This window comes from Sciurus carolinensis, chromosome 6 (assembly GCF_902686445.1).
Source record: "Sciurus carolinensis chromosome 6, mSciCar1.2, whole genome shotgun sequence".
In the NCBI taxonomy this organism is placed as follows: Eukaryota; Metazoa; Chordata; class Mammalia; order Rodentia; family Sciuridae; genus Sciurus; species Sciurus carolinensis.
This window is the reverse complement of record NC_062218.1, coordinates 53,655,083-53,681,840: the sequence shown is the minus strand read 5'-3', so window position 1 is coordinate 53,681,840 and position 26,758 is coordinate 53,655,083. Positions and strand designations below refer to the sequence as shown.

The 26,758-nt window shown below is 33.8% G+C and overlaps 1 protein-coding gene across 1 annotated transcript in view; it reads left to right on the top strand.

Moving 5' to 3' along the window:
• The first annotated feature begins 6,587 nt into the window (after nt 1–6,587).
• The window catches only part of Adamts6 (ADAM metallopeptidase with thrombospondin type 1 motif 6), a 293,124-nt gene continuing 272,953 nt past the window's right edge, over nt 6,588–26,758 (top strand). Inside the window, exons 1-4 of the mRNA XM_047555805.1 lie at nt 6,588–6,789; nt 8,949–9,313; nt 20,667–20,835; nt 26,272–26,486. Of these exons, the coding sequence (XP_047411761.1) occupies nt 6,693–6,789; nt 8,949–9,313; nt 20,667–20,835; nt 26,272–26,486 (846 nt within the window). The 5' untranslated portion in view covers nt 6,588–6,692. The remainder of the gene's footprint in view (nt 6,790–8,948; nt 9,314–20,666; nt 20,836–26,271; nt 26,487–26,758) is intronic.

Below are 26,758 nucleotides of genomic sequence, written 5' to 3'. Positions count from 1 at the left end.
GGCTAATCAAAGAGATGGACGTGTGTGTTTTTGATTTACTTTTGGCCACTTGGGACGTGCTAGACTCATAACCCTCTGGAGCCTTGTTTATCAGGGTATGTCTATATACATGTGTATGGGACCAAAGTTCAGGGATTGCAGAGGGAGAGCAAGAGTACTGGAGGTAGTATTGGAAAGCCTCTTTCTGATAATGTGTGCTACAATTTCTGTCTTTGATAATTTCTTCCCTTGTAGTAGAGGCAAAGAGAGCAAGAGAGTGAGAAAGCGCACTGAGAGGGAACAAGAGAGTGAGTTTCTTACTCTTGTTTTTATTTGAGCTGCCGGTGCAACGCGTTTGGGCCAAATGCCAACTGTCTGGGTCACACGCGTTTTATCCAAATAGATTTAGCGCTGCTGTCTGGAAATGGGCTGCTGAATGTTAACTTTAGGATCAACTCAACCAGGGCAGCTCAGACTGTTACCCTCTGTCTGGATGAAGTGGAATGGGGGTGGGGGGGTGCAGGGCAGGGGGAGGAAAAGGGAAATTGAACCATTGCTTGGAACTTTAAAAAAGACACTGAACATAATTTTCAACATATTCTTTTATTTTCAGATTTTTTGGACTTTCTCTTTTATTTTTTAGCTTATGTTGATTAGACTGAAAATTTAAGATGTGGGAATGGTAGTCCTTAGAAACATAAAACTGGAGTAATTGAAGAAAAATAAGACAATTAATTTTGGAGGTAGTTGTTTTTCTGTGTTTCACCAAAGTGGTAGCTGCACTGTTTATATTAATTTTGTACTTAAATGTGATTATTGGTGTTTGGGATTTTGAAAAATGGCAAATAAGTTGAGTTCAAACAAATCAAATTCATTCATTTGTTACAAATGGCAGCAAATGAAATCTGTGCAGTGGTGTTAATATTTGTGTGATTCCCAAGAGGAAAACTTTTCAACCTTAAGACCTGAAATATTGTAAATACTTCCCATGTATTGTCTAATACTTGTAAGATTAATTCCTACTCTTATCTATTCTTACTACTTCCTTTTCATTTCCTTATCAACCATTAGTGGCTACTAGTAATTGAGGATGGGCCTCTCTGCCAGATCTTGTCCTGTTTGTGATATTAGTGACAGAATGAAGAGAGTCAACATATTAAAGAGAGTTAATAGCATATTTGGAATATTTGGTCGTGATGGTGCAAGGAGGAAGGGGTAGATGTGGACAGCTTAGTTCTACCAAAGGACAAAGTGGATTATCAACATTTTGAGCTAAGCTCAAGAAAAAAAAGCCTTATTTCTGTTTTTTAGACAAAAAAATTATGATGTAGATAACATATTTATCTTGTTATCTGGGAAAAAGGTTTGAGACTAGGTGTAATTTAGGACTGATTTTGGTAAATTTTGTTTTGTATTTTTCTTTTGGCTTGTTTGCTTTACTTAATAGATAAGTTTTGAGTAACTTATGTGTTTAATAACATCTTTCCTTAGAGATTGTTCTCACAAAGTTTATACACTTTCTGAAAACCTTTATACTTTAGAACATAATGGTATCCTTAGCATATAGAAGGTGATAAATATTTGTTGAGAGAATGAATGGAAAATGAATGAAAAGTTGATTTTCACATATGAAAATTAAATAACTGAAGGGAGCATGGTATTGCTGCTTCTTTCATGGAGACCGGGATAAAATAACCAGAGTTAAGATGGATGAAAGAAGTCACAAAGGATCTTATACATGTTCATTAGCTCCATAATAATAGTTCATGAGAGGAAATTATTACCTTGGCCATTCCCAGATCACTTGAATGGGAAGTAAAGATGATAGAGGAAAAGTCAAGTAATATCCTTCAAGCAGGGCAGACTACTGAGGCAATCACTGTTGTGCAAGTTATTTGATCTTATTTCTGGTTAGCTAGTGTAGCTTTAATCCATGCAAGCAGATAAACAATTCCTTAGCTTTACTGGTTGGTGCATTTGCATGATGAAAAAAAAGTATATGTGAAATTAAAGTAAAATGAAAGTTTTGGTATTGTTTTCAAAATTAAAATAGTTTTAAGTAGTTATCATGACCTAACTTTTTTACTGTTTTCTTTAAAAGAATTCATCCTAATCAATTGACTCTATTGTGATATCCAATTATTTCACATTTTTTAAGGGAAAGAGGAACATGAAACTTTTTGAGGATGCCCTTTGAAAAGTGAAGCTATGCAGTAAGGGGAGGAGGGCTAACGCTTATTTAGTCATTAAAGTGAAGTATGCAGGCACTTTACATCAGCTGTAACCTAATTTATTCTCTCAACAAGTCTTTGTAAGGTAGATATCATTATCATGATTTTACAGATGTGAAGACAAATCCACAGAGGTCTGTAACTTGGAGTCAAGCCAGGGCTCAAAGCCTTTGTACTTTCTACAACCTAATAATGCTTCTGCTGTATAACTTTAATGCATTATGATTTCTGGGCAGTTGTCTAGTGTTTTGTGTTAGTCTGAACTTTGGAAACTATAACCAGAAAAGTCAGAGCTGGTACATATTTGTTTATGATGTGTAGATTAACCTCCTCAGCAGGTGTTAGAAAGTAGATTAACCCACTTACTTTTATTGTGTAGGTGACTAAGACTGGTTAGATATGTTAGTTTTGATTTCAGGTCAGCTTTAGCCACCTAAGCACCAATACATAGTGTTAAGGTCATTCACTGAGTACAGGAGGCTTGAAAGAAAATGAGGGAGAAAGTGAGGAAGGAGAAAAATCCCCCAAATTTATTGAGTGCCCATGTGCCAAATGCTGTGGGAGGCCAAGGAACCAAGACCTTAACTCCAGTTTGCTTAATTACAGAGCTTCTATTTGTTCTACTGTGCACCTCTGTCCTTTTTTCTAAAATCTTAAATCATGGTAGTCTACTTCTGGTTACATATTACTTTTTTCCCTCTCAATGTTACTGGCTTTATTATCTTGTGTGTTTACAGTACAGTGTTAGTAAGGGGGAGAGTGACTGTTACAACTGAGAAGAGCAGGAATTTCTCAAGAGGAAAAATAGTTGTTCCTTAAACTCAGCCAACTATATTATAAGTTTGTTATCAGTTTCAGTGCCCAGGAAAACAGGAGAAAAAGTATGAGTGATTCAGAAAAAAATCTGTCTCCCCTACTAGAAAATTAGTTCACATATGCCAATTATGCATACCTCTTTAAAGGAATAATGTAAAGTATATGAAGGCCTCCTTTAATGTCACACATTATTAGTCAAAACATTCTAGTGATTTGAAAACAACTAAAATAGTAAGAATGAATGTTTTAATGAAGCAGTTATACTTTAATAATTCATCATTATGTTTAGAGTATGGAGACTGTATGTAAGTAGGTTTCAAACCAAGGTAACTAGATTCTTTACACTATTGTTATTGAATAATAGTGTGACTTAATCTCTTTATAGATTTTTACCTTAGAAAGGATGTATGGTGCCCAAATCATCATAGAAGTAAATCTGAGATGAAAAAATTGTTGTATATAAAGTTGCTGAAAACTACTCACGTTAACTAACCAGTATCATTTATGAATATCTTATATGACATTGGTTGTATTCAACTACTATTGAATGTTTAAGCTAGAGTGCCTCAAAGTGGAAGTGTGGTACAATACAGAAAATCAGGCTTTAGAGACAGATAGCCTTGTGTAAAAATCTGGACTCTTCTGTTTTCTGGCAATCTGACCTGTGAATGTCAACTTCCTTGTCTGTAAATTAGTTATCAATCACATTATAACAAATTAACCACAAACTAAGGGACTTAATGTCTTCTGCTTCAGGATTTCTCATGAGGTTGCAATCAAAGTGTTGACAAAGACTGGAGTCTCCAGAGAAGGCTTGACTGGGAAAGAATTTCCTTCTAAACTCACATAATAGTGGGTGGGATTCAGTTTCTTGCATACTGCTGGACAGTGGGCCATGGTTCCTTAGTGATATCTGGAGGCTGCTCTCAGTTCCTTTATTCTGGTTCTCCATACAGTAGCTTCCTTTATCTAAACTAACAGAAACAGAGTTGACTAGCAAGATGGGAACTAGAGTCTTTTGTAATCTAATTGTAGAATTGATAGCCCCTCAACATGAGTGTATTCTCGGTTAGAATTAAATTATTTAAAGTGTTGGTGTAGGGGATTCCACCAAGGCATGGATATCATAAGATAGGATCATTGAGGCCATCAGAGTCTGTTCTGCGATGATACAGTATCTATGTCACAAAATTGTTGTAAGATTAAAAGAAGTTACTATATGTTTTAAATCCCTTATTTTTGGTTGGGCCTTAAACTACCTTACCAGGTATTACCTGTTAGTCTTCTGCACAAAAATCAAATATATTGTTTCTGTTATTAACACCACTTGCTCTTTCTTTTTTCTCTTGCCACCTGGATTTTCTGGAATGTTTTTCTTCTATTTGTAATGATAATCTCCAGTAATTTGACTTGAGAAATTTTGTTCGTTTTCAGGACTATCTCAAATGCTGCTTTTTTCACAAGCTTTTTTTTTTTTTTTTTGATCAATTCTTCTCTGACTTAGAAGACATCTTCATCTGATCTTCTGTAACAACTTTTTATAATGTCATTATGGCATTATATCAGTCTGCTTTGAGCTTTTCTGTTATTTTAGATTATGATCTCTTCAAGGACAAGGATTGTGTCTTAATCTTCTCTGTATCCCTTAATCCTTTGTATTCTGATGTTGTTATATCATCATCTTTTAAATATAGTAAGACAATATTTATTGGTTAATTAGTTTTCTCAAGGCTTAGCAGTTTAACAACTTGTAGAGACAGATGTCAGGAATTTTAAATAATTGTGATTATTTTATATTCTAAACAACCAATATTTCTAGCACTGTAGAGAATGAAGTGTTCATTGTAAGTTAATTTTCCAATTAACTACAGGTATTCTTTTATATGCCTAATGTGATTTTACTTTAACCACTACTCATTTATTATTATTTCATTTACTTATCTGTTTTTTAACCAGAAATTATGTAATAAGTAAGAATTTATTATTATCCCATATGTTAAGGATTTGGTATGAAAAATCTTCCTAGCATCTTTTGTGTTCTTCCCTATCTCATTGACAGTAATTTATCTTATTAAAATATAATTCAACATTTTATTCCTGATATAGGCATCATATTATGAAAATCAGTTATTGAGCTATAACATAGTTTCATACACAATGGAAACTATTAAGCTATGTTAAGAATGATTTGCCTGTACCTCAAACTATCACTCTGGGATTTTAAAACTGAAGTTTTCTATCCTTTTTTTTTTTGTCACTGTTTTGGTGTTAGTGAGGTAATTTTTGGTTCCTTGATTATTTTCTCCTCTTCCTCCTCCTCCTCCTCCTTATTCCCCCTCCTTCTCCTCCTCCTTCTCCTCCTCCTTGTCCTTCTTCTTCTTCTTTCTTTTTGTTAAATTTTTTTGCTACCAGGGATTGAACCCAGGGGTGCTTAACCACTGAGCCACATTCCCAGCCCTCTTTATATTTTATTTTGAGACAGGGTCTCGCTTAGTTGCCTAGGTTAGGGTCTTGCTAAATTGCTGAGACTGGCTTTGAACTCGTGATCCTTCTGTTTCAGCCTCCCTGAGCCACTGGGATTACAGGTGTGCGCCACTGTGCCTGGTTTATTTTCTTCTAATGTGCTGTATACTAGAAAATCAGGTACCCAAGTGTGCTAGTATTCTGAATAAAATGTGAATACATGGATTCTGAGTTAGGTTTTTAGCCAAAAATGAAATATATGAGATAGGACTTCAAATCTGTTGTGATTCCTGAAGTTTTAAAATTTCTTTTCTTTTCAGTTACATTTTAGTGAGTTGGAATTGCCTTATTTGAATTGCCTTATAAGTCATATAAGACTGCCAATAAAGTCAAGAGTTACAGTAAGTTTGGTTCACCTTTTTAGAAGTTTAGTTTGTGTTCAGAGACAGGTGATAAGTGTCACTGTATTTGTAGATCTTTGTCAAAATAAATGATAGGTGCCTCATAAAGTAACACAGCAATCTCTGAATAGGAATGGGCTTAAAAAGCATGTTAAAGAATGGAATCACATACTATTTGTTAGGTACATATAATGAACTTAGAATATGATATCAGTCTATTTTTTATTTTATCAAAAGGAGGTTATCTTACTATATTCATCGATTGTTATCTTCAAAGTTTAAAAAAATTATAATTCTTCAATTTCATTGATTATTGAGTAGCTGTGACATTATTCTAACCATTTAGATCTCCAATTCAACATTTAATCTTGTGAATGTTTATTTAGACTATAAGGAACAACAATCATCTAATTTGACTACATTAAGTTATTTTGTGGTTATGTCTTTGGCAAGCATTAAATAATGTATAAGGTCTCTGCTCAGGATATTTTTCAGTTAACTTACATTTTTTTGTTTTGTTTTTCTAGGTTAAAAAATGGCCATACTTTAGTAACTAATCAGCCTAACGCTTTGCTTATGAAAATCTTTTATCATTTTTTTTTCATTTCGGATTGAGAAAATGAATCCAGATATAGAAGAAAGTACAGGATGTTGTAAAAAAGAAACTGTTAAACCGTGGAACATCTAATAACTAATTTGCAAGAAGTTTTAAAGAAATAAAATTGTTATGCTTCGATTTTGGTATGGTGTTGACTCTTTAGCACATAGGTAGCCCTCCAAAAATCATCCAGTTTTCTAAATTATGGAAATTGTGTGGAAGACGTTGACCTGGATTTTGAGCCTCATCATGGCTTCATCGGAATTTCATAGTGACCACAGACTTTCATACAGTTCTCAAGGTAGGATTCATGCTTTTGAAACTTGACAAAAAAAATATTGCTAATAATTTGATAAGAAAAGATTCTGAATATTTAGTTTGAATACTTTCTCTGGGATTATAGTGATAGGAACAGAGGCTTACTGTGTCACTTTGGTGCCGGTTTTAGAAATGTTAAGAGCTCTAAGGGTCTGTTTAAGTTGTCCTAGTAAGAGTCTGTTTAATGTCCTGTTAATTTAAAGTTGACTAGTCTTTCTTGGTAAATGATAGACCCCCAAGCTGCTGCTTCTAAATCCTCAATTTTAATGGGCTCATTCATTGCTAAGGTTTATGGACAAGGTCATTTTCAAAGAGAATCCAAAGAAGAGGAAGAAACCAGATAAGTTCTGGTAGAGAACTCTTTTAATATGGACCCTTCATGAAAAATACTTTTCCAAACCTAAGATTTCTGACCTAAGGACTAAAATTTGGATAAAAGAGTGAAAATTGTAATTTCAAATTTTTAAAATTCTAATCCTTAAAATTTTAATCTATAGGCTTGAACTTATGTCATAGATGTCATAGAAATGATCTTAACAAAAATGGCCCCAGAAGTAAATATCACTTTGTTTTCCATGGACCAGTCTATTCCTTATAGAATTATTGAAAGGTATACCTTTTAGATTTTCCTCTCGAGCGCATAGCAACAAATCATTGCTCAGTGCTGTTGAACCAGATTTTCAAGACTTATAAATTGCATGTGTCTGAAAGTCCATGTGTAAACAGTGTGGCTCTCAGAGTAGATCAGCAAAGCTGTGGCATTTACTATGAACTCTTATTTGTAAAAGGGAAATAGGCAGTGTCTTTCAATTTATTTCCATTTGGTTATGGTTTCATGGAAATTTGTATTTGTGGGATGAATACCATGTACAGGCAATAAAGTAATGGGTAGACAATTGGGTTCTCTTAATGGTAAGCCTACCTGAAGGAAGGCATTAAAAAGAAGGTAGGTAAGTACTATTTAGTACATCCAGTGAGAAAAATATGCTTAATAGTCCTTCAAATTTAAAAAAGAAATCAAGTTTTATTGAGATATAATACATATATCATATAATTCACCTGCTCAAAGTATACAATTTAATGGTTTTTAGTATTTTCAGGATTGTGCAACCATCATTCAAATCAGTTTTAGAGCATTCTAAAAATAAAGCCTATACTCATTAGCAGTCACTCCCAAATTCACTGCAAACAATCCGTATCCCCGTCCCAGACAACCTCTGATCCTGAACTTCTCTTTCTAGAGATTTGCCTATTCTGGATGTGCCATATAAATGGAATCATATAATGTTTAGTCTTTTGTGATGGGCTCCTTTTACTTAGCCTAATGTTTTCATAATTTTAGAAAAGAAACTTTGATTATGAAGGCAGTTATTTTGAAGGTTCATTCATGTGTCATAGCTTGTATCAGTACTGCTTTCCTTTTATTATAGAATGATATTCCATTGTGTTGATATACCACATTCTGTATATCTATTGTTCAACGGTTGAAAGCTGGTTATTTCCCCTTTTGGCTATTATGAATAATGTTAGTATAAACATTCACATAGAGGTTTTTATGTGGATGTGTGTTTTCATTTTTCTTGTGTATGTACCTAGGAGTAGAATTGCTGGATCATGTGGTGATTCCATGTTTAACATTCTGAAGAACTATCAAATTGTTTTCTAAAGTGGCTACAGCATTTTGCATTCCCACTGATGATTTTTAAAATTTCTACAAGGCTATAGAGATTCTATATAAATTTTTTAGGATAACTTTCAAATGTAGATTTTGTCTGAGCTAAACTTTTTTTTAACATATGTGTAGTTTTCATTGTTTTTATTTCCGTGTAAAAAGTCCGTACTTCCTATAGAATTTAGTTTTTAGAATCCATGTTTTAAAAATGAAATTTAAAAAGAAAACCAGTCCTTCACAAATAATTTCAAAATAATACTGTTTTGAAGAATGAAATAGAACTTAATCTATAGATTTTAAACTTTAACTCTTTAATCTTTATTTAATATAACATCTTTGGGTCATAACCTCACATATAATGATGCATAGTTTTAACTGATGTAGTTGTTTACATTGCTGCTTCTTTGTTCTGTTAAATTTTCTTTTCTTCCATGTGTTTTTTCTGGATTCTCTGCCTTGTGATTACAAAGAGGAATTCCTGACTTATCTTGAACACTACCAGCTAACTATTCCAATAAGGGTTGATCAAAATGGAGCTTTTCTCAGCTTTACTGTGAAAAATGATAAACACTCAAGGAGAAGACGGAGTATGGACCCTATTGATCCACAGCAGGCAGTATCTAAGTTATTTTTTAAACTTTCAGCCTATGGCAAGCACTTTCACCTAAACTTGACTCTCAATACAAATTTTGTGTCCAAACATTTTACAGTAGAATATTGGGGGAAAGATGGACCCCAGTGGAAACATGATTTTTTAGACAACTGTCATTACACAGGATACTTGCAAGATCAACATAGTACAACTAAAGTGGCTTTAAGCAACTGTATTGGGTTGGTAAGTAGATACTAAAATTTTAAATTTCTGATGGGAAAATAAGTTCACAATGTAAAAGTCTTTCATTAGATTAAAACAAAATATATTAGTGGTTTCAGTAGAAAGATAACATTCTAAAATTTTTCAGTATTTCTCATGCCTTTAGTTTTGATCATACTTTTAATAATGTTTTTATTGACTTTTCAAAGGACAACTTTTAAAAAAGTTTTTATTAGTAGTAGAGGAATAAATGAGAACTCAGATTTCCTTTTAAACTTAAGTTTTTCTGTTTAAATGAGATGTTTTATAATGCATAAGCAAACCCAGTTATTGATAAAGAGCCAAGAATATGTTTGTATTTAAGTGGATTATGACAGGAAACCATAACACTGTTGCTTCTTTTGGGTTTTTTCTCTATCTTTCTCTAATAGGCTATACATATTAAAATTATTATGACCTAATTTTGGTTATGATTCCTAAAGCAAAATATTTTATACCAATGTCTATGAAGTTTTTTCCCCCAACATATACATGAGATTAAACTGATATGAGATTATATCCTTTAGATTGGTATAATCTTATTTTACTTAGAGAATGGATTCAAGAGTACAGATTCTATGCCACACATTTGAGTCCATTCTCGTCTAATGGCAAATACATAGCTTAGAGTTGCGCATAGTAATGGCTGCAATTCATAATGTGCCTCTACTTCTACTTCTGTTTTTGCCATTTTCAGGCAAATGTAGATATTCCATTAAAGATTTATTTGTGGAAAAGGTACAAATATTTTTATGCCTATGTTGTATTTTCAGAAACTGTTTTTCTTCCTTACTATCTCATATCCATATTGTTACATATGCTTCAATATAAAATAACTATATAATTAGAGATGAGTTTAAATAAGTTTTAAATTTGAAAGAACTATCAAGAACTATACAATGGAGAAAATTTCATTATAGATATATACATATATATGGGAACTTGGTGAGTCCATTTTTTATAGCTGTTAAGTAAAATGAGCCAATATAGTTACTTAGATTTTAAATTTGGGTTTAATACCTATAAATACATATATTTATTGCTAGTTTATTTTCTTTATAAGCAGTATTAGGACTTTATGCAAAAGGCTGATTTTTAATAAAAAAAGTGCATTCTAAAACTTCTTACATTGAAATGATACTTGCTGTTAATTACAGAAAAATACTAATCCTAGTTATTGACAAAGTCCTTCATATTTGGTATTAACTAACTATGCCATGGCTATTTTTAATAGGGTGATGAACAAATCTGAGATTTAGGAAAAAAACAAAACTATTTCCATTGTAGATTTGAGGGAAGAGAGGTGACTGGAGATAAATGAGTTAGAATATGTAGAAGATACTGAATGAGGGTCTACTCAAAGACTATGGGCTTGGGAATGGGGAAGATAGAATTCAAAGCACATTTTGGAGAGAAAATTTATATAACTTGCATCTTATTAATATTTTATTCCCAGGCACATAATAAGACAGATAGTACATAGTAGATATTTAATAAAAATTTAAAAATGGAAATAGAATTGAACTAATGGGGGAATGAATGAGAGAAAGTAATTGAAGGTGACTGAAGGTTCTCTTTTGGATCAAAGTATATGTGAATGTTACTAGTTGAGAAAGAGGGTTAGGAGAATGCTGGATTGGAGAGACTGATGAAGAGAATGCCACTGACCAAGTTCATGTGAGGAATTTGAAGAAATACAATTTAAAGATGTCTAATGGCATTTGGGAAATAAAACTCCCAAGTTCAGAAAAAAATCAGTTCTAGAAACAAGTAACTTGAGAATCATTAGTATAGGTGACTGTGTATGAAACTGTGAAAGATGCTGTTTGATGAGACAAAATTGATAAGAAGGTTGAAAATGAGACCTTTTCTTACATTTAAGGAGATGGCAGAGTATCACCTATCTTTCCTTTATCCCCATGAAGACCTTCTGTCTCTCGTTCTCTTTCCCATTTTAATACCTTTCTGTTTTACTTCATTTCTCATTGTGATCTGCCAGGTTTGTCCACTAATGTGACTGTTTTCTTTCTGAGATTAATGAGGAATTCATAAGCAGATATTTTGAGACTATGCAAATACTCTGTTTTATATTACATGTTTACCCACTGGTTTTAGTAATCTTTCCCTTCATTCTTATTTTGAATCATGGTACATTTTTAATCAAGTAGAATATGAAAATATGTTTTTAGAAAATCTCACTTTTTAAAGGCTATTGTTTTTAGTCCATTCTTTTAAAAATTATTTTACATAAAAATTTTTTCAATGCAATGATCACACTAGTGTTTTCTAATCATGTTTTCTCATCCATAGTTTCAGTGTTACAACCATTTGACCATTCAAAGGACAAATTTCCTAATATTACAGTCTACCACTTGTTCAAATAATGTCACATTTTAGTTTGCTTTGTGTCTGGACTGGTTTTCTTATCCAGATATTGTTTTCCTGAAGTTTGTAATTACTTTTATTTTTTTTTATTGAGAAAAAAACATGATTTCTTTATCAGGTGATCAAATTATGCAGTTCCTTACTCTTTTTATCTACTGCTTGGGATACATTTCTTATTGGAAGCATTTTTCTTGGTTCCTACTGGTTAATTAATTTCTTTTTTTTAATTGTAAACAAATGGGATACATGTTGTTTCTCTGTTTGTACATGGAGTAAAGGCATACCATTTGTGTAATCATAAATTTACATAGGGTAATGTTGTTTGATTCATTCTGTTATTTTTTCCCTTCCCCCCACCCCTCTCATCCCTCTTTTCCCTCTATACAGCCCTTCCTTCCTCCATTCTTGCCCCGCTCCCTAACCCTAACTCTAACCCTAAAACTAACCCCTCCCATGCCCCATTATGTGTCATCATCCACTTATCAGTGAGATCATTCTTCCTTTGGTTTTTTGAGATTGGCTTATCTCACTTAACATGATATTCTCCAATTTCATCCATTTGCCTGCAAATGCCATAATTTTATCATTCTTTATGGCTGAGTAATATTTCATTGTGTGTATGTATATATATATATATATATACCACAGTTTCTTCTTCCATTCATCAATTGAAGGGCATCTAGGTTGGTTCCACACTCTGGCTGTTGTGAACAGAGCAGCTATGAACATTGATGTGGCTGTATCTCTGTAATATGCTGATAGTAAGTCCTTTGGGTATAGGCCAAGGAGTGGGATAGCTGGGTCAAATGGTGGTTTCATTCCAAGTTTTCTAAGGAATCTCCATACTGCTTTCCAGAGTGGCTGCACTAATTTGCAACCCCACCAGCAATGTATGAGTGTACCTTTTTCCCCACATTCTCGCCAACACCTGTTGTTGCTTGTATTCTTGATAATCGTCATTCTAATTGGGGTGAGATGGAATCTTAGGGTAGTTTTGATTTGCATTTCTCTTATTACTAGAGATGTTGAACATTTTTCCATGTTTGTTGATTGCTTGTGGGTCTTCTTCTGTGAAGTGTCTGTTCATTTCCTTAGCCCATTTATCGATTGGGTTATTTGTATTCTTGGTGTTGAGTTTTTTTAGTTCTTTATAGATTCTGGAGATTAGTGCTCTATCTGAAGTATGATTGGCAAAGATTTTCTCCCACTCTGTAGGCTCTTTCTTCGCATTGCTGATGGTTTCCTTTGCTGAGAGAAAGCTTTTTAGTTTGAATCTATTAATTTCTTGAGCTACTGCACATCTCTCATCTTGGCATTTCTTTCTTCCTAAGTTAGTTCCCATTTTAGTCAGCTATTTCACTGCTGTGACTAAATGATCTGACCAGCACAATTATAGAGGAGGAAAGGTTTATTTGCAGGCTCATGGTTTCAGAAGTTTTAGTCTATGGAAGTCTGGCTTCTTTCCTTGAGGCTCAAGGTGAGGCAGAATATCATGGCAGAAGAGTGTGGCAGAGGGAAGCAGCTCACATCATCAGGAAGCAGAAAGAGAGAAAGAGAGATAGAGTACTCACTCTCCAGATACAAAATATATACCCCAAAGCCACACCCTACCACTTCAATTAATCTGATTAGGGATTAATTCACTGATTGGGTTAAGACTCTTACAACCCAATCATTTTTCCTCTGAACCTTCCTGCATTGTCTCACATGTGAGCTTTTGGGGGACACCTCATATCCAAACTATAATAGTGCCACATTTTCCTCTTTCTCAGTTTCTATCCTAGTTTTGCTAGGAAACATCTTCAAATAATTACCTCAGAATAGGTACCTAGGAAGTAAAATTTCTGAAACCTTGACTATTTTGAAGTAACTTCATGTTTGGTTGATAATTAACTGAACATGGAATTCTAGGATAAAAAGTCACTTTCCTTAGGAGCAATGGTTGGTGGAATTGGGAAAGGGAATTTATGGGGTAATAAATTTATCTACATGTTTTATATCTTTGAAAAAACAAAATGTTTAAAGATCTAAAAAAATAGCATTGATTCATTTTGGGCAGCAGGTACAAGACTGCTGCTAGTCTGATCCTTGTCCTTCAATCCTTTTAAAATTTTTTAAATAAAGAAATTTTCCCTCAGTGAAACTATACCTGTTCTTCTCTTTATCCTTCCTGTTTTAGGAATTTTGTCATGTGGCTAGATGTGGGTTATTTCCATCTCCTTGTTTGATATTGAATTTAAAGAACCTCCTTTAGAATAAGGAAGTTAAAAAGAATTTCTTAATTTTCTCTCATTTCTTTCTTCCCTCTCTCTTTCTGGAACAGGTTCTCTGCTTCTCTCTGTCTTACTCTTTTTCCATCTTTTCCTTTTTTTATTCTAGGTTCTATGAGATTCTTCAGTTTTACCTTTTTTCCCCTTCAATTGATTAAAAGTTACAGTGTTTATCTTCTAATTTTCAAGAAACCTTTTTCATTATATTCTATTCGTACTTCATGAAAAATTATTTTCTTTCAATTGCTCTGAATATAATAAAGACAATGTAGGTAGTTAGAAAAACCCATTGACTCCTTAGACTTTCTGTTCATTTAATTATGTCTGCACTTGCCTTTCTCCCTTTTCTATCATTCATTCATTTATTCACTAAATACTTGTAATCACCTACCATTTAATAGGCACAGTTACTTGTGCTAGAAGTACACAGTGAACAAAACCCAAATCATTGTTTTAATATAGCTTGCATTCCTGTGAGGAGACACAAATAAGGTAAATAAAAATCATAGCATGTTGGTAGTGATAAGTACTAAGAAGAACAAGCATTGAACAAAGACTTTAAGGAAAATGAAAAAGGAAATGCTGGTATCTGAGGGATGAGATTTCCAGGTAGAAATCTTTTAAGTACAGAGGTTTGATCTGAGTGTTTGAGGAACAGCAAGAGGTCACTGTGGCTACAGCTAAGTGAAAAAGAGATAACAGGTGAAGTCATAAAGGGAACCGATAGCCAGATGTAAGGTTTTAAAACAGGACAAAGGAAATGATAATTCCAAGCTTTAGTCCTGAGCTACTAGAAGAATGTAATAACCAACAACTGAGATGAGAAAGACTTGGGTATTAACAAAGATTGAATTACTGGTGCAGAGTAATTTGGAGGTATACATCCTGAATTCATTTGGACCTGTTGAACTTCAGATGTTGTATAGGACGTTGGATATATTTGTCTAGAGTTTAGGGAAAGATGTGAATTACAAAGTTATAAATTTGCAAGTCAACAATATATAGATGACATTTAAAGTCAGGAGATTATATAAAATTGCTTAGGGAGGAATATAATTAGAACAGAGAAGAGGTCTCAGGACTGAGCCTTTGGGCATTCCAAGAGGTCAGGGAGGTCTGAGAGATGTGGAAAAAACAGCAAAGAATAGAGTAACTAAAAAATTGAAGGAAGACCAGGCAAATGTCCTGGAAGCCAAGAGAAAAAGTATTTCAAAAGGAAAATGCTGCTGGTGAGTCAAAGTAAAAATGACACGAAAATCTGAATTTTTCAATGAGGAGGTTATTGGAGACCTTGACAAAAGCAGCCTTGGTGAAGTCATGGTGAAGTTGGGAAGAGGGGCAAAGACCTGACTGGAGTAAATTTAAAAGGGAGTGGGAGAAAAGATTATATAAACAGTTATTTCAAGGACTTTTGAAAAAACAAGAAATGGTTAGGAACTGCAGGCAGAAGTGAGGTCAGACAAAGTTTTGTTTTGATAAAGATGGATATGGTTATGTAGAGAGATGGCAAATTGCTGGACTGAAGTTCTTGGTGGGTAAGAAGGGATGGAATCATCTTCACAAATGGAATAATTATCCTTAGCCAGGAGAATAGAAAGTTCATTCACAGTAACAGGAAAAAAAAAAAAGAGTATGTGGTCATGAGTGGGTACTTGTGTTTGGGGGAATTTGTAGGAGGTAGTACAATATTTTCTATTGGAAGGGAGGTTGGAAGGACAAGGTTGTAGAGGATTAGAAAAAGAGAGAAGAAAGCATGAAATATTTGTCCAGGAAAGTGTAGAATTCTGAATGAACTAAAGAAGTATAGTATTGTTGCTTGGAGTATTAGGGCACAGATGAAATTAGGGATGGTGATATTAAAGTGAAATCATTTCGCTATTTGGTATGTTTTCTCTGGCTAAATGCAGCTGTAATGATGTAGACCTACCAGAGTTTAATTTAATTAGGGTTGTGGTTTAGACAAGTGAATTGAGTTCAATGAATTGAGAAAGGGTCAAGAGAATTGGAAATGAACTGAAACTGGTTTGGGAGGGAAATGTGGCTATTAGGTAGGAGAAGTACTGTGAAAAGTGGATAGATCAATTAATCAAGGCTCTTGAATGGGATAAATGAACTGTTTCTTGGAATTGGGATATTAGAAGGGCAGTGCTGGGGAGATAGAAAATGGGAGACTTGAAATAGAGATTGTGAAAGGTTGTAAATATGATAATGCTGAAGTCTAGGTTTTGACCATAGATAGGCATGAGTGTCTAAGGTAAGGTGAAGAACAAAATATTTGAAGGAGAGGTGGTCAAGGAATTGGGAGGGGAGGAATGAAGATACCATTTATGTTAATAGTCCTTAATCTGGGTCCATGAATGAAATTCAGTGGGTTTGTGAACTGAATGGGGAAATTCTACATCTTTATTTTTACTAATTTTTAACTGAAATTTAACATTTCCTTCAATTATAAAATATAGTTAACAAACCAATAGAGTAATAGCAGTACCTGTGACTTTATCTCCATTAAAAATCACAGTCATATCATGTTGCAGGTTTTGCACATTTTTCAAACCATTATTTTTAATTCATCTTTATTATGAGATAATTTTTATTAGAGACATTAAAGATCTTCTTAAAGTGTTAGCAACCATATGTATTATATTTTAAAAATATTTTGATAACTGTATTTCCCTAAAGTTGCTTTTATTTGTAAATGTGTATTTTTTTTTTTTTCTGCTTTTAACATTTTATTCGTAGAAGGAGTCCTTAGGTTTCACTCCTAGACTTCTTTTCATTCCTTTTGGTACCAGGGATTGAACCTAGGGGCACTTAACCACTGAGCCACATCCCTAGCACTTTTTATATTTTATTTAGAGACGGGGTCTCACTGAGTTGCTTAGGGCCTCACTAAGTTGCTGAGGCTGGCTTTGAACTTACAATTCTCCTGCCTCAGTCTCCCAAGTCACTGGGATTATAGATGTTCACTACCCAGCTTGGCTCACTCCTAGACTTCTGGAGGGATCGAGGGCACATGAGCACACACATAACAAATTTTAAGGATTTGTGATATAAGAAGATATTTAAATCAGCAATTATTTCAGGAATGATATTCAGGCTATGACTCTAGAGGTTAAAATCTTTAAGGAATGAGGGGAGTAACTTGGGGTCAGTAGGTAAAGCAATTAGGAGAAGGGGAGAAGATGATGGCATGAGGTTTGAAGCTGGTGTTTTGTTTAGAGGAAGAAGAGTGAATTGTTTGGAAATACCAATGAATCACAAGAACCCTACTTATGGGTCCAATAGGAGACATGTGAAAGAGAAAGCAGCCACCATTCCAGAGGACAACAAGGAAGAAATATCATTTAGGGAGATTCATGTTTTCATTAGAGCAAGACGATGAACATTCACAGATTAGGCTGAGGGTACAGGAAATTTTGTTGGTGATTGAACTTGAGAGGGCATAGTAGTGTTTTAGATAATGAGGATCTGAAAACATGACATACATAACCATATGACTTGTAGAATTCAGTGGATGTAGCTTGGACTTCTTGTAGGAACTGATAGGGAGTGGGGCATTTGTGAAATTAGTTCAGATGATTCTGAGGTAAATAGTATAAAACTGAATGGGGATGCTGAAGGAAGTGAGAGCAAGGCTTTTGTGAGACATGCAGAAATTTCTAGGACTTCACCTTAACTCTGGTCCTCCATCATCCGGCCTCCAGCCCCTTTCTAATCTTGTAATCATTTCTCCCCTTCTCTCTCTGCAGTCTGTGTAACTCCTTGCTGTTTCTTGAATATACAAGGATGCTCCTACCTAATTCCTTTTGCATTTGCTGTTCCCACAGTCTGTTTGCCCCTTCCTAAGACATTTATTTGGGTGGTTTTATGCAGGTTTCTGTTCAAATATCACTTTGTTAGAGAGAATGTCCACATCTGTTCTAAAATGTTTGTGTAATGCCCACACATCTGATTACTCTCTGTCTTGTTAAACAGCTTTTTCCCCCTTTTCATTTATCACTATCTGATACATCATTTATTTATCTAATTAATTACTTTTTTCTAGCTCCTCCCATTAGGATGGAGGCATTATGATAAAGTTGACATTTTGGTTCACTGTTGTATCCCTACCACTTAGTATAGTATCTGTCACTTGGTAGCCTTCCAAAGCCCATTTAATGAATGAATAAATAAAATCATAAACTGCCATTAGAGAATAAGAGGATAAGGAATCCAGCCTCCAAAGTCAATCAAATGAATTTGTTATTTAACTTTGCTCCATCTAGTTTCTCATCTATAAAGTTGGGCTGTTGTGAGCACTTACGTCAAAGAAAAGATGAAATGATATATGTGTAAACATTTAACAGAGTATCTAACACAAAACCTCCAGATTGCCCTTTCAGAGTCTTTCCATTCTTTAAATTACAAATTTTGTTTACTTACAGCCTTCTGATTCCATTTACCTGCTGCAACATGAGTTTCCTAGCTGGGATCTTTCAACTTTCTGTTGCCCAGAGACAACAGATTTAGTGTGATTTTAGTTCCCTATGCTTTCTGGACAGTACCCTAGACTCCATTTCCTACACTTCCTTCTAATCAAAACTCATATTGAAACTTGCCTCCTTTCTGTAGGAACTATGCTCAGTTTTCTAGTACATTGTTAACCTGCTAGGTAAAATAATTCTTACTCAGGCATTAGAGTTTGCTAATGACATATTGTGATTCCTGTCAGTATTTGCATTTAATGTAAAGGGACTGTTACCCATAACTAAAGCAAACAACAGTGAAAATAATGTGAATTAACTAAGTGTTGCTTTATTTTTTTGCATTCCTCAACTCATTCATGTGAGTTGTAGGTGACTTCAACTTCGTCTATAAGGTAGAGCACCTCCAAGGTATAAGGTAGAGCACCACCAAGCATGTTGTACTTAACATGCATTTCTCTAAACAGAATCATAGAGAATCAGAATTGAAAGGGATCTTAGAAATTATCTGGACCAGAGGTTTTCAACTTTTTTCTTTCTTAAAGCAGCAAAACCCTTTTCTCAAATGAAATGTTATGTGGAAACTTAATATACAGATTAATAAAAGCACAGCTGATTTTAAACCCCAGAATCCAAGCCATGTAGGTCTTCCTTTGTTGTCTGGGACAATTCCCTAAGGGCACTTTCATGGAACCCTTAGGGCTCCCCAGAGTGCTGTTTTAAAACCACTAATTTAGACCAACGCTTTCATTTTTCCAGCTGAGGAAATAAGCCCATAGAGTTTGTGTTTTATCTGGTGTTACAGGGTAAATTAGTTGGATTAAGAGCGACCCTCACATGTGCCATTCTTAGGAAAACACTATTTGACATGAGTGGAAATTCTTATTTATTTTTTGGAATTTCTTATTTTTGTTGTAGATAACTTTTACTATCTTATTTCTTTTTGTCAATAAACTTCTACTTGAACCTTTTCCATATGAGATACTTTCTATGGCTCTGATGCAAAGAAATGGGACATAACATGCTGCAGAAGAAAGCAGATCATTTTTTGGGGAAGATAAAACGTGGTTTTAAGTTATTTGGAATTTAAATGAAACTTCAGGGTTTGAGATATAACAAAACAAGGTGGCATTAATTGAGAAAAAATGGTATCTAAGTTCTAGTGGAGTTTAGAGAAGAGTGAAGCTAGTTCATTTATGCTAGAGAAACTTAAAGGGGAGGTATGACAACTGAGTAGTACTTGGCTTAGTAAATAGGTGTAAGGTGATGGAACACTATGAATAATAGCAGAGCTTTGTTTACCAGCTCCTTTTCCTTCTTCTGTCTAGTATTGTGCAAGTTCTTGACCTCTGAGCCTGTTACTTCATCTGCAAAATGGGAATGCATGGGATGTATGTTAACTAAGGACATATAAGTTGGTGTAACTTCCACCTGAAAATGGTTATCAGTGGTTATCATAAGAGAGGTTTATTTCTCCCTTATATTAGTGTTTATATCAGACATATTTCCAGGAGGTCGCTCAGGGACCAGTTTCCTTCGTTTTTAACTTCAACTTCCCCTAGATCTTTGAAGCACTCTCCATTCAGTTGGCAGTAAAGGGAGAGAGAATTCCCCTGGAAAGGTATTCGAAGGCTGTATACAGCCCTCTGTAAAATTTTTTAATTGGCCAAAATTTAATTATAAAGCTATATCTAAACACAGAAGATGTAGCTAAATTATATGCACAATTTCAAAAGGAAAAAAGTTTTAAGAATTCACATGGAGGTATGCCACCTTGAGCAGGGTTGTTGGGAAAGTTGGAGTGGACAATGTATATGATATGCTTAGTAGAGTGAATGGCACATAAAGGTGTTTAAACATCCGTTTTAAAGAATTAGGGAGATTTTTATGCCTTACAGAGAACAAATAATACATGAAATTTTTTATTAACCTGTTTTAAACCAGGTACAGTGGCATATGCCTGTAGTACCACTTACTCGGGAGGCTAAGGGGGGAGAAGAGCAAGTTCAAGGCTGGCCTTGGCAAATTAGCAAGACTTGTCTCAGAAAATTAAAAGGGCAAGGGATATAGCTCATTGGTAGAACACCCTTGGGCTCAAACCCCAGTACCATTGAAAAAAAATTTTAGGAGAAGTATCAATTCATTTTTGACTCTTGGTAATAATAAATGTTTAAAATGATTGTTCTTCTTGGTAATCTTTGTTTCTTTTACTTTTAGCATGGTATTATTGCTACAGAAGATGAAGAATATTTTATTGAGCCTTTAAAGAACACCACAGAGGATTCCAGGCATTTTAGTTATGAAAATGGCCATCCTCATGTTATTTACAAAAAATCTACCCTTCAACAACGACATCTCTATGATCACTCTCATTGTGGGGTTTTGGGTGAGTGTGCAGTTTTGGAAATAATATTGTATTGTGTTGCCCCTTTCTCTTTCTTCTGGAAAGTATGGTAAGGAAAAACTTACTAAACTTAATAATAAAAGTAAATAGGAATTTGAGTGGTTAGACTTATGTACAGAACCCTCTTCAAAGCTGTCATATACCAGTAATTTTAAATCAGTCTGGAAGCTCTTTAAGGAGTCCTTAAATATGTCTATATAAAATTTGATACTTTTTTTTTTCTTTAAAGGGAAAAAAAATCAGTATATTTTTTTCAGGTAATGGTTACAACTTTCATGCACAGGTGTTCCCTAGTACTCTGTACTGTTTGGTTAGCTTGCTAATTTCATGCTAGTAGCAGGAATGTAGACACCTGAATAAGATTTGAAGAGTCTATACATAGTTTTCAAAGGTAGTGATGACACTGAATTAGGGAACTATGTGGTACATGACAGAGACAACAAACGTAGACTTTATTGAGTAAGGAAAGCTTCATGGGAGAATTGACTTCTCAGCTGAGATCTGAGGTCTACCTTCTCCTTTGAAGGTAGGTGGGCAAATGTAGAGGGAACAGTGACCAGAGTGTTCCACATAGAGAAAGCTGCATTTACCACGATCCTAAGCAAAAGAGAGAATGTCACATTTTAGAAACTGACATTTCATATAATCAGATATTAGTATATGGATTGGAAAGATAGAGGTGACGTTCATGGTGGTTGAGGGGAGGGGTTGTAAGAGATGAGACATCAGAGATAAAGGTCAACATGAAGGACTTGTAAACCATATGAAAGAATTTGTTTACCCTGACTCTGCTGGAAACCAACTAATAGATTTTTAAGTAGGAGGAATGACATAATCAGATTATGTTACAAAAAAGAATGTAAGTAGTAGTGTGGAGACTGAATTAGAGCAGAGCAAGACTAGAGGCAGGAAGTTAGGAGGATGTTAATGTAAAGATAGGAAAACTTAAGAGGAATGATGGATATAGCATAGCATTACTGGAAAGATCATGGGCTTTGGTGTAGCTTAGGCAGATTTTCTACCCTGAGTACTTACCTCAGCTCACATTAGTTACTCTGTCAGATTTTTATTATTAGGATGACTGCTTCCTGTATTTAAAGAGCAACTACATTTTTTTTTGAAGTATTTTTTTAAAAGTTTATTCAATGTGCTTAACAGTAGTTTTAGAGGGAGATTTTAGTTTAATGCAAGAGTTCACCAATTCTTTAGTAAAAAATGAAATTCAGTAAAAAATAGAATGGGTTGTCTTGTAAATTAGTGAATACATTATCCTTTTGTTTCTTCTCCATATTTTTCCTGAGTTCATTTTCTTCTTTCTCAAGTATTTAAGTGTGCTTAGGAGTTCTTTGCTCAACTGAATCTTCTCATTCTTCATACTTGCTTCTTAATAAGTTAAAAAAAAATCTCTTAGATTTTTAATTGTGAAAGTCCTTGTTGGTTAAGAACAGTTGGTACCAGAAAAAGGGCATTTAAAGTGAATCCACTTAAAACATGAAACAAAATTCCTCAGTAAATAATGAAAATAAAAGGTTTGATTGAGTCTTTATATTGACTAATAAAAGTATTCATTATGGAAATAAGTTCTTTTAATCTTATACGTAATAAGGTTTAGGCCATAAGTACAACTATATTTAAATTCCTTAAAATCTAGGATTCAAATATTTCATTGTTTATTTGGATATAAATTTTCCATCATTTTTCCATAATATAACATATTTCTCTTTATGAATGTAAAGAAAATAACTTTTCACAAAAAAAAAATTTCAAGATTTTATCATATTCTGAAAGGCATCTCTTAATCCTTTGATACTCAAATTATTCTCTTTGAAGTGCCAATACATTATTTTAACTCTGGGAGACTTTATTTTTCAGTGGTTTAGGCATGAGTCAAACACTTCCAAACCCATTTTTATTGTTATAGAATTCTGCCCTTTTGGGGGAAGATTTTCTTCTTAACATTCTTTCCTCTGCATTACTGAGATGATTTCCTAAACAGTCTTCCCCTTCAATCCATTCCATGTATTAGCCCTAAAAACCAGTTAATTAGTTCAGACCCTCATTATCTCTTGCCTAGACTACTGTACTAACTTTCTAATGGGACTTCCTGTCTCCAGGTTCATATTCTGTTTTTAGTCAACTCTGTCTCCTAGATCTGGCCTGTCACACTTTCAGACACTTCACTGGCCTTCCCATTAGTGGCAATATGTTAGTAGTTCCCTGAGTTTCAGTAAATACTTCTAGATGCCATTGGAGGAAAAACTATTTTATGTTTAGTTACTTTGGGAATGTCTGGTCAAGAACTTGATTGTGATACTGTCTCAATAACACAGGTCAAACTAGAGATGCGAATTTGCAGACATACATCGCCAATTAGCCTGTTGTGAGGAATCAAGTTTATACCAAAATATAGGATATAAAAGCACTTTTGATACTGGATTCATGTATCTCATATCCAGATATGAATTTTTCCATTATAATTAGATTCAAGATATGCATTTTAAATAATTTTATGGAAGTAATGTCTGTTTTCTTTGGGAATTTTAGCGACTAGAGGAAAAAAGAAAAACCATTAAAATGAAAATCACTCTTATTCTTGCATCCAGAGATAACTGAATTTCCTTTTAGTCCATTGACATAGATAACATTATATCTCTATACCTGCTTTATCTACTTATGTGTCTACTAACTAAATATTCATTTAGCATCATGTGCAAGGCTATTCTAGGTCCTGGGGATGCATCAGTAAAAAAAATAGAAAATGTCCTTGCTCTCATGGAGTTTATATTCTAGTGAGGAAGGACAATTAATTAATTAAATAGATAAATTAACTAATAAATACATGACCAGCTATCAAGAAATAATAAATGCCATGAGCAAAAAATAAAGCAGGTTAATTAAATAATTGTGAGTGGCTATATATATTCAAACATTTTGCTGTTGATCAAAAGGTTAAAATCTTGTTTCAGATGACAGAGGGATCCATATGTTGGTTTTGGAAAGAAGTTACTGATTTATATGGTTGTGGAGCAATGCTTTCTTAACATCTGTGATCAATCCAAAATTAAATTGAGCAAAACAAATGTGTCTTTTCTAATTGTTTTTTTCAATTAAAAAAATACCTTTATTTTACTTATTTATATGTGGTGCTGAGGATCCAACCCAGTGCCTCACATGTGCTGGGCAAGTGCTCTACCACTGAACTACAATCCCAGCCCAGCAAATTTATCTTTACTAATCTTTATGTTGGAGCAAAACAAATCAATCTTTTATTCCAGTTTAGGCTAAAAATAATTAGTCACAGATCATTAAGCAGTCAATTAACAATTTATAAAATGTACATACAGTTTCATAATGAGCTAATCATGCTGGGTTAATTCAGCTTTTAAAATGAAACTGAGGATGTTATCTATCTTGATTTCAGTCATTCTGTATGTCTGTATATACAATATTGAATATATAATCATATATGGTATATACAATGTCATTGATGGACATTCATAAACAAAAAGATATAGACTTTATATTTTAAAAAGTTGTAGTCTTATAGAGTGATAGCGAAGCAAACTATCAATTTAAAAAATAAGTTTGAAAATTATGACAATGAGAATAGTGGTGATGATAATAGCATTTGCCTTATACTGAATACTTATCAAATGAAAGATAACATTGCTACATGTTTAGTACCCAGTCATGCCTAATTTTTTGAATACTTAAGATAAAGAGAAATTGAATACATTGGAGAAGTAGTAATGGTCAAAGGTTGGAAATTAAACCGATATTTAAACATTTAATCTGTTTAGCCAGAGAAAGAGAAAACTGGGTATGACTTGGCTACGAATGGTTATATTATCACAGAGGACTGAGCAGGAGGAATTAGAGTTTTATTGATACAGAAAAGATTTAGCAGTTTCACAACAGTATTGCCACAAACATAGTGGTTTAAGCAATAAATCTTTATCCTCATAGTTTTTGTAGGTCAGGAACCTACATGGATGGGCCATCTACTCAACCTTAGGCAGACCTGGATTCTCATCTGGAAAAGAATCTTTATTTCCCCATTCCCATGTAGTATTCAGTTCTTTGTAGTTTTTTTTTTTTTTTTAATATTTTCTAGTTGTAGATGGACACAGTATCTTTATTTACTTATTTATTATTAGGTAGTGCTGAGGATCGAACCCAGTGCCGCACACTTGCAAGGCAAGTGCTCTACCATTGAGCTACAGCCCCAGCCCTCTTTGTAGTTTTGATAGCTTTAGTTTTTGTCTCATCTGCCAAAGCCAACCTGCAGTTCTTTATCATGGGTTCACCAATGTGGTTGCTTGCTTTCACTAAGCAGCCATGGAGAGAGACTAGAGTAGACTGGTGCTATAATATCATGTAACATAATTATGCAACATATATTAATTTAATTTTTCCTAACTTTTTCAATAAGTAGACGTTAGAAGGATTTTCAGTTCAAATATAAGAATATGGAAGTGAGGTATGCAGAGAACCTTTACCTGCTCAAGTTTTTTTAATGAAGATGAATATAAATGAAGCAGTATTTGCAAATGCCATGGAATTAAAAGGTTTCCTCTGTACTGAAGAACCAAGTGACTAGGAAACAAAGGATGCACAATAATCCACACCAAATGTAGTCTAACACAAATTGTATGGAATCTTTCAACTCTCATTTTAATGCTCCTTATCCCTAGACTTTGGAAAAGGAAAACTTTGTGTACTCTGTTAGTATAAATAGTTATTGATTGCAAAATTTTGTGGAAAAACTAATTCATAGTCATTTAAATTGAGACTTCTAAAATAATAAAATTGGTTTTAATTAAGATAGTTTAATAAAAGCATCTTACTTTAAAATAAATGCTTAGAAATAACTTAGGACTAGAGTTTTGCTGTATCATTGTTTTCCACCAGAACTATTTTAGGTTGTTTCTAAAGTTTATGCCTTAGTTACTTTTAAAATAACTTCAAATGATTCTTTAAAGAATGTATTCTAAATTTTAAAAAATATATTTTAGTTGTAAATGGACACAATGCCTTTATTTTATTTATTTATTTTTATGTGGTGCTGAGGATTGAACCCAGTGCCTCAGATGTGCGAGGTGAGTGCATTACCACTGAGCCACAACTCCAGCCTACATTCTAAATTTAAAGTATTATGATATAATTACTCATTGGGATAATAATAAGAAATGATTATTTGAAAAATGTTTTACTAATAATTCATTTACAGATTTATTTTTATGAGTAGTTGAATGTTGTTTTTAATTTTTAAAAGATACTACTGCATTTCTTCATTCCCTTTCCTAATTTTGAAAAATCATAATGTATTAGAAAATTTATGAATTTATCTACATGAAATATCTATAAATATGTTTAACTAGTGATTTTATCTGAATCAGTTAATTGTGCTTATTGTAGACCTCACAAGAAGTGGCAAACCTTGGTGGTTGAACGATACATCATCTGCTTTTCCTTCTTTACTGCCAACTAACGACACACATATCCGCCAGAGACAGAAGAGATCAGTGAGCATTGAGCGGTTTGTGGAAACATTAGTAGTGGCAGACAAAATGATGGTGGGCTACCACGGCCGCAAAGATATTGAACACTACATTTTGAGTGTGATGAATATTGTAAGTTTGAACCTTCTATATACTGTTTAACTTAGTAGTTTGGTGTGTTTTATACGAAGGTCATAGATTTTTACTATGAAATAAATGATGATAAGAATTCATCTGTCTAAATTGTAAAGAATATATTTGGTACTTGAGATTCATTTCAGGGCCTCACACATACTAAGCATGTGTTCTATCACTGAGTTATAGCCTAAGAATTGGCCTAGTAATGTTTAACTTCCATAGAAAATAATTTAAAGATGACCTTATTGTTAATTTTTAGATGCTAT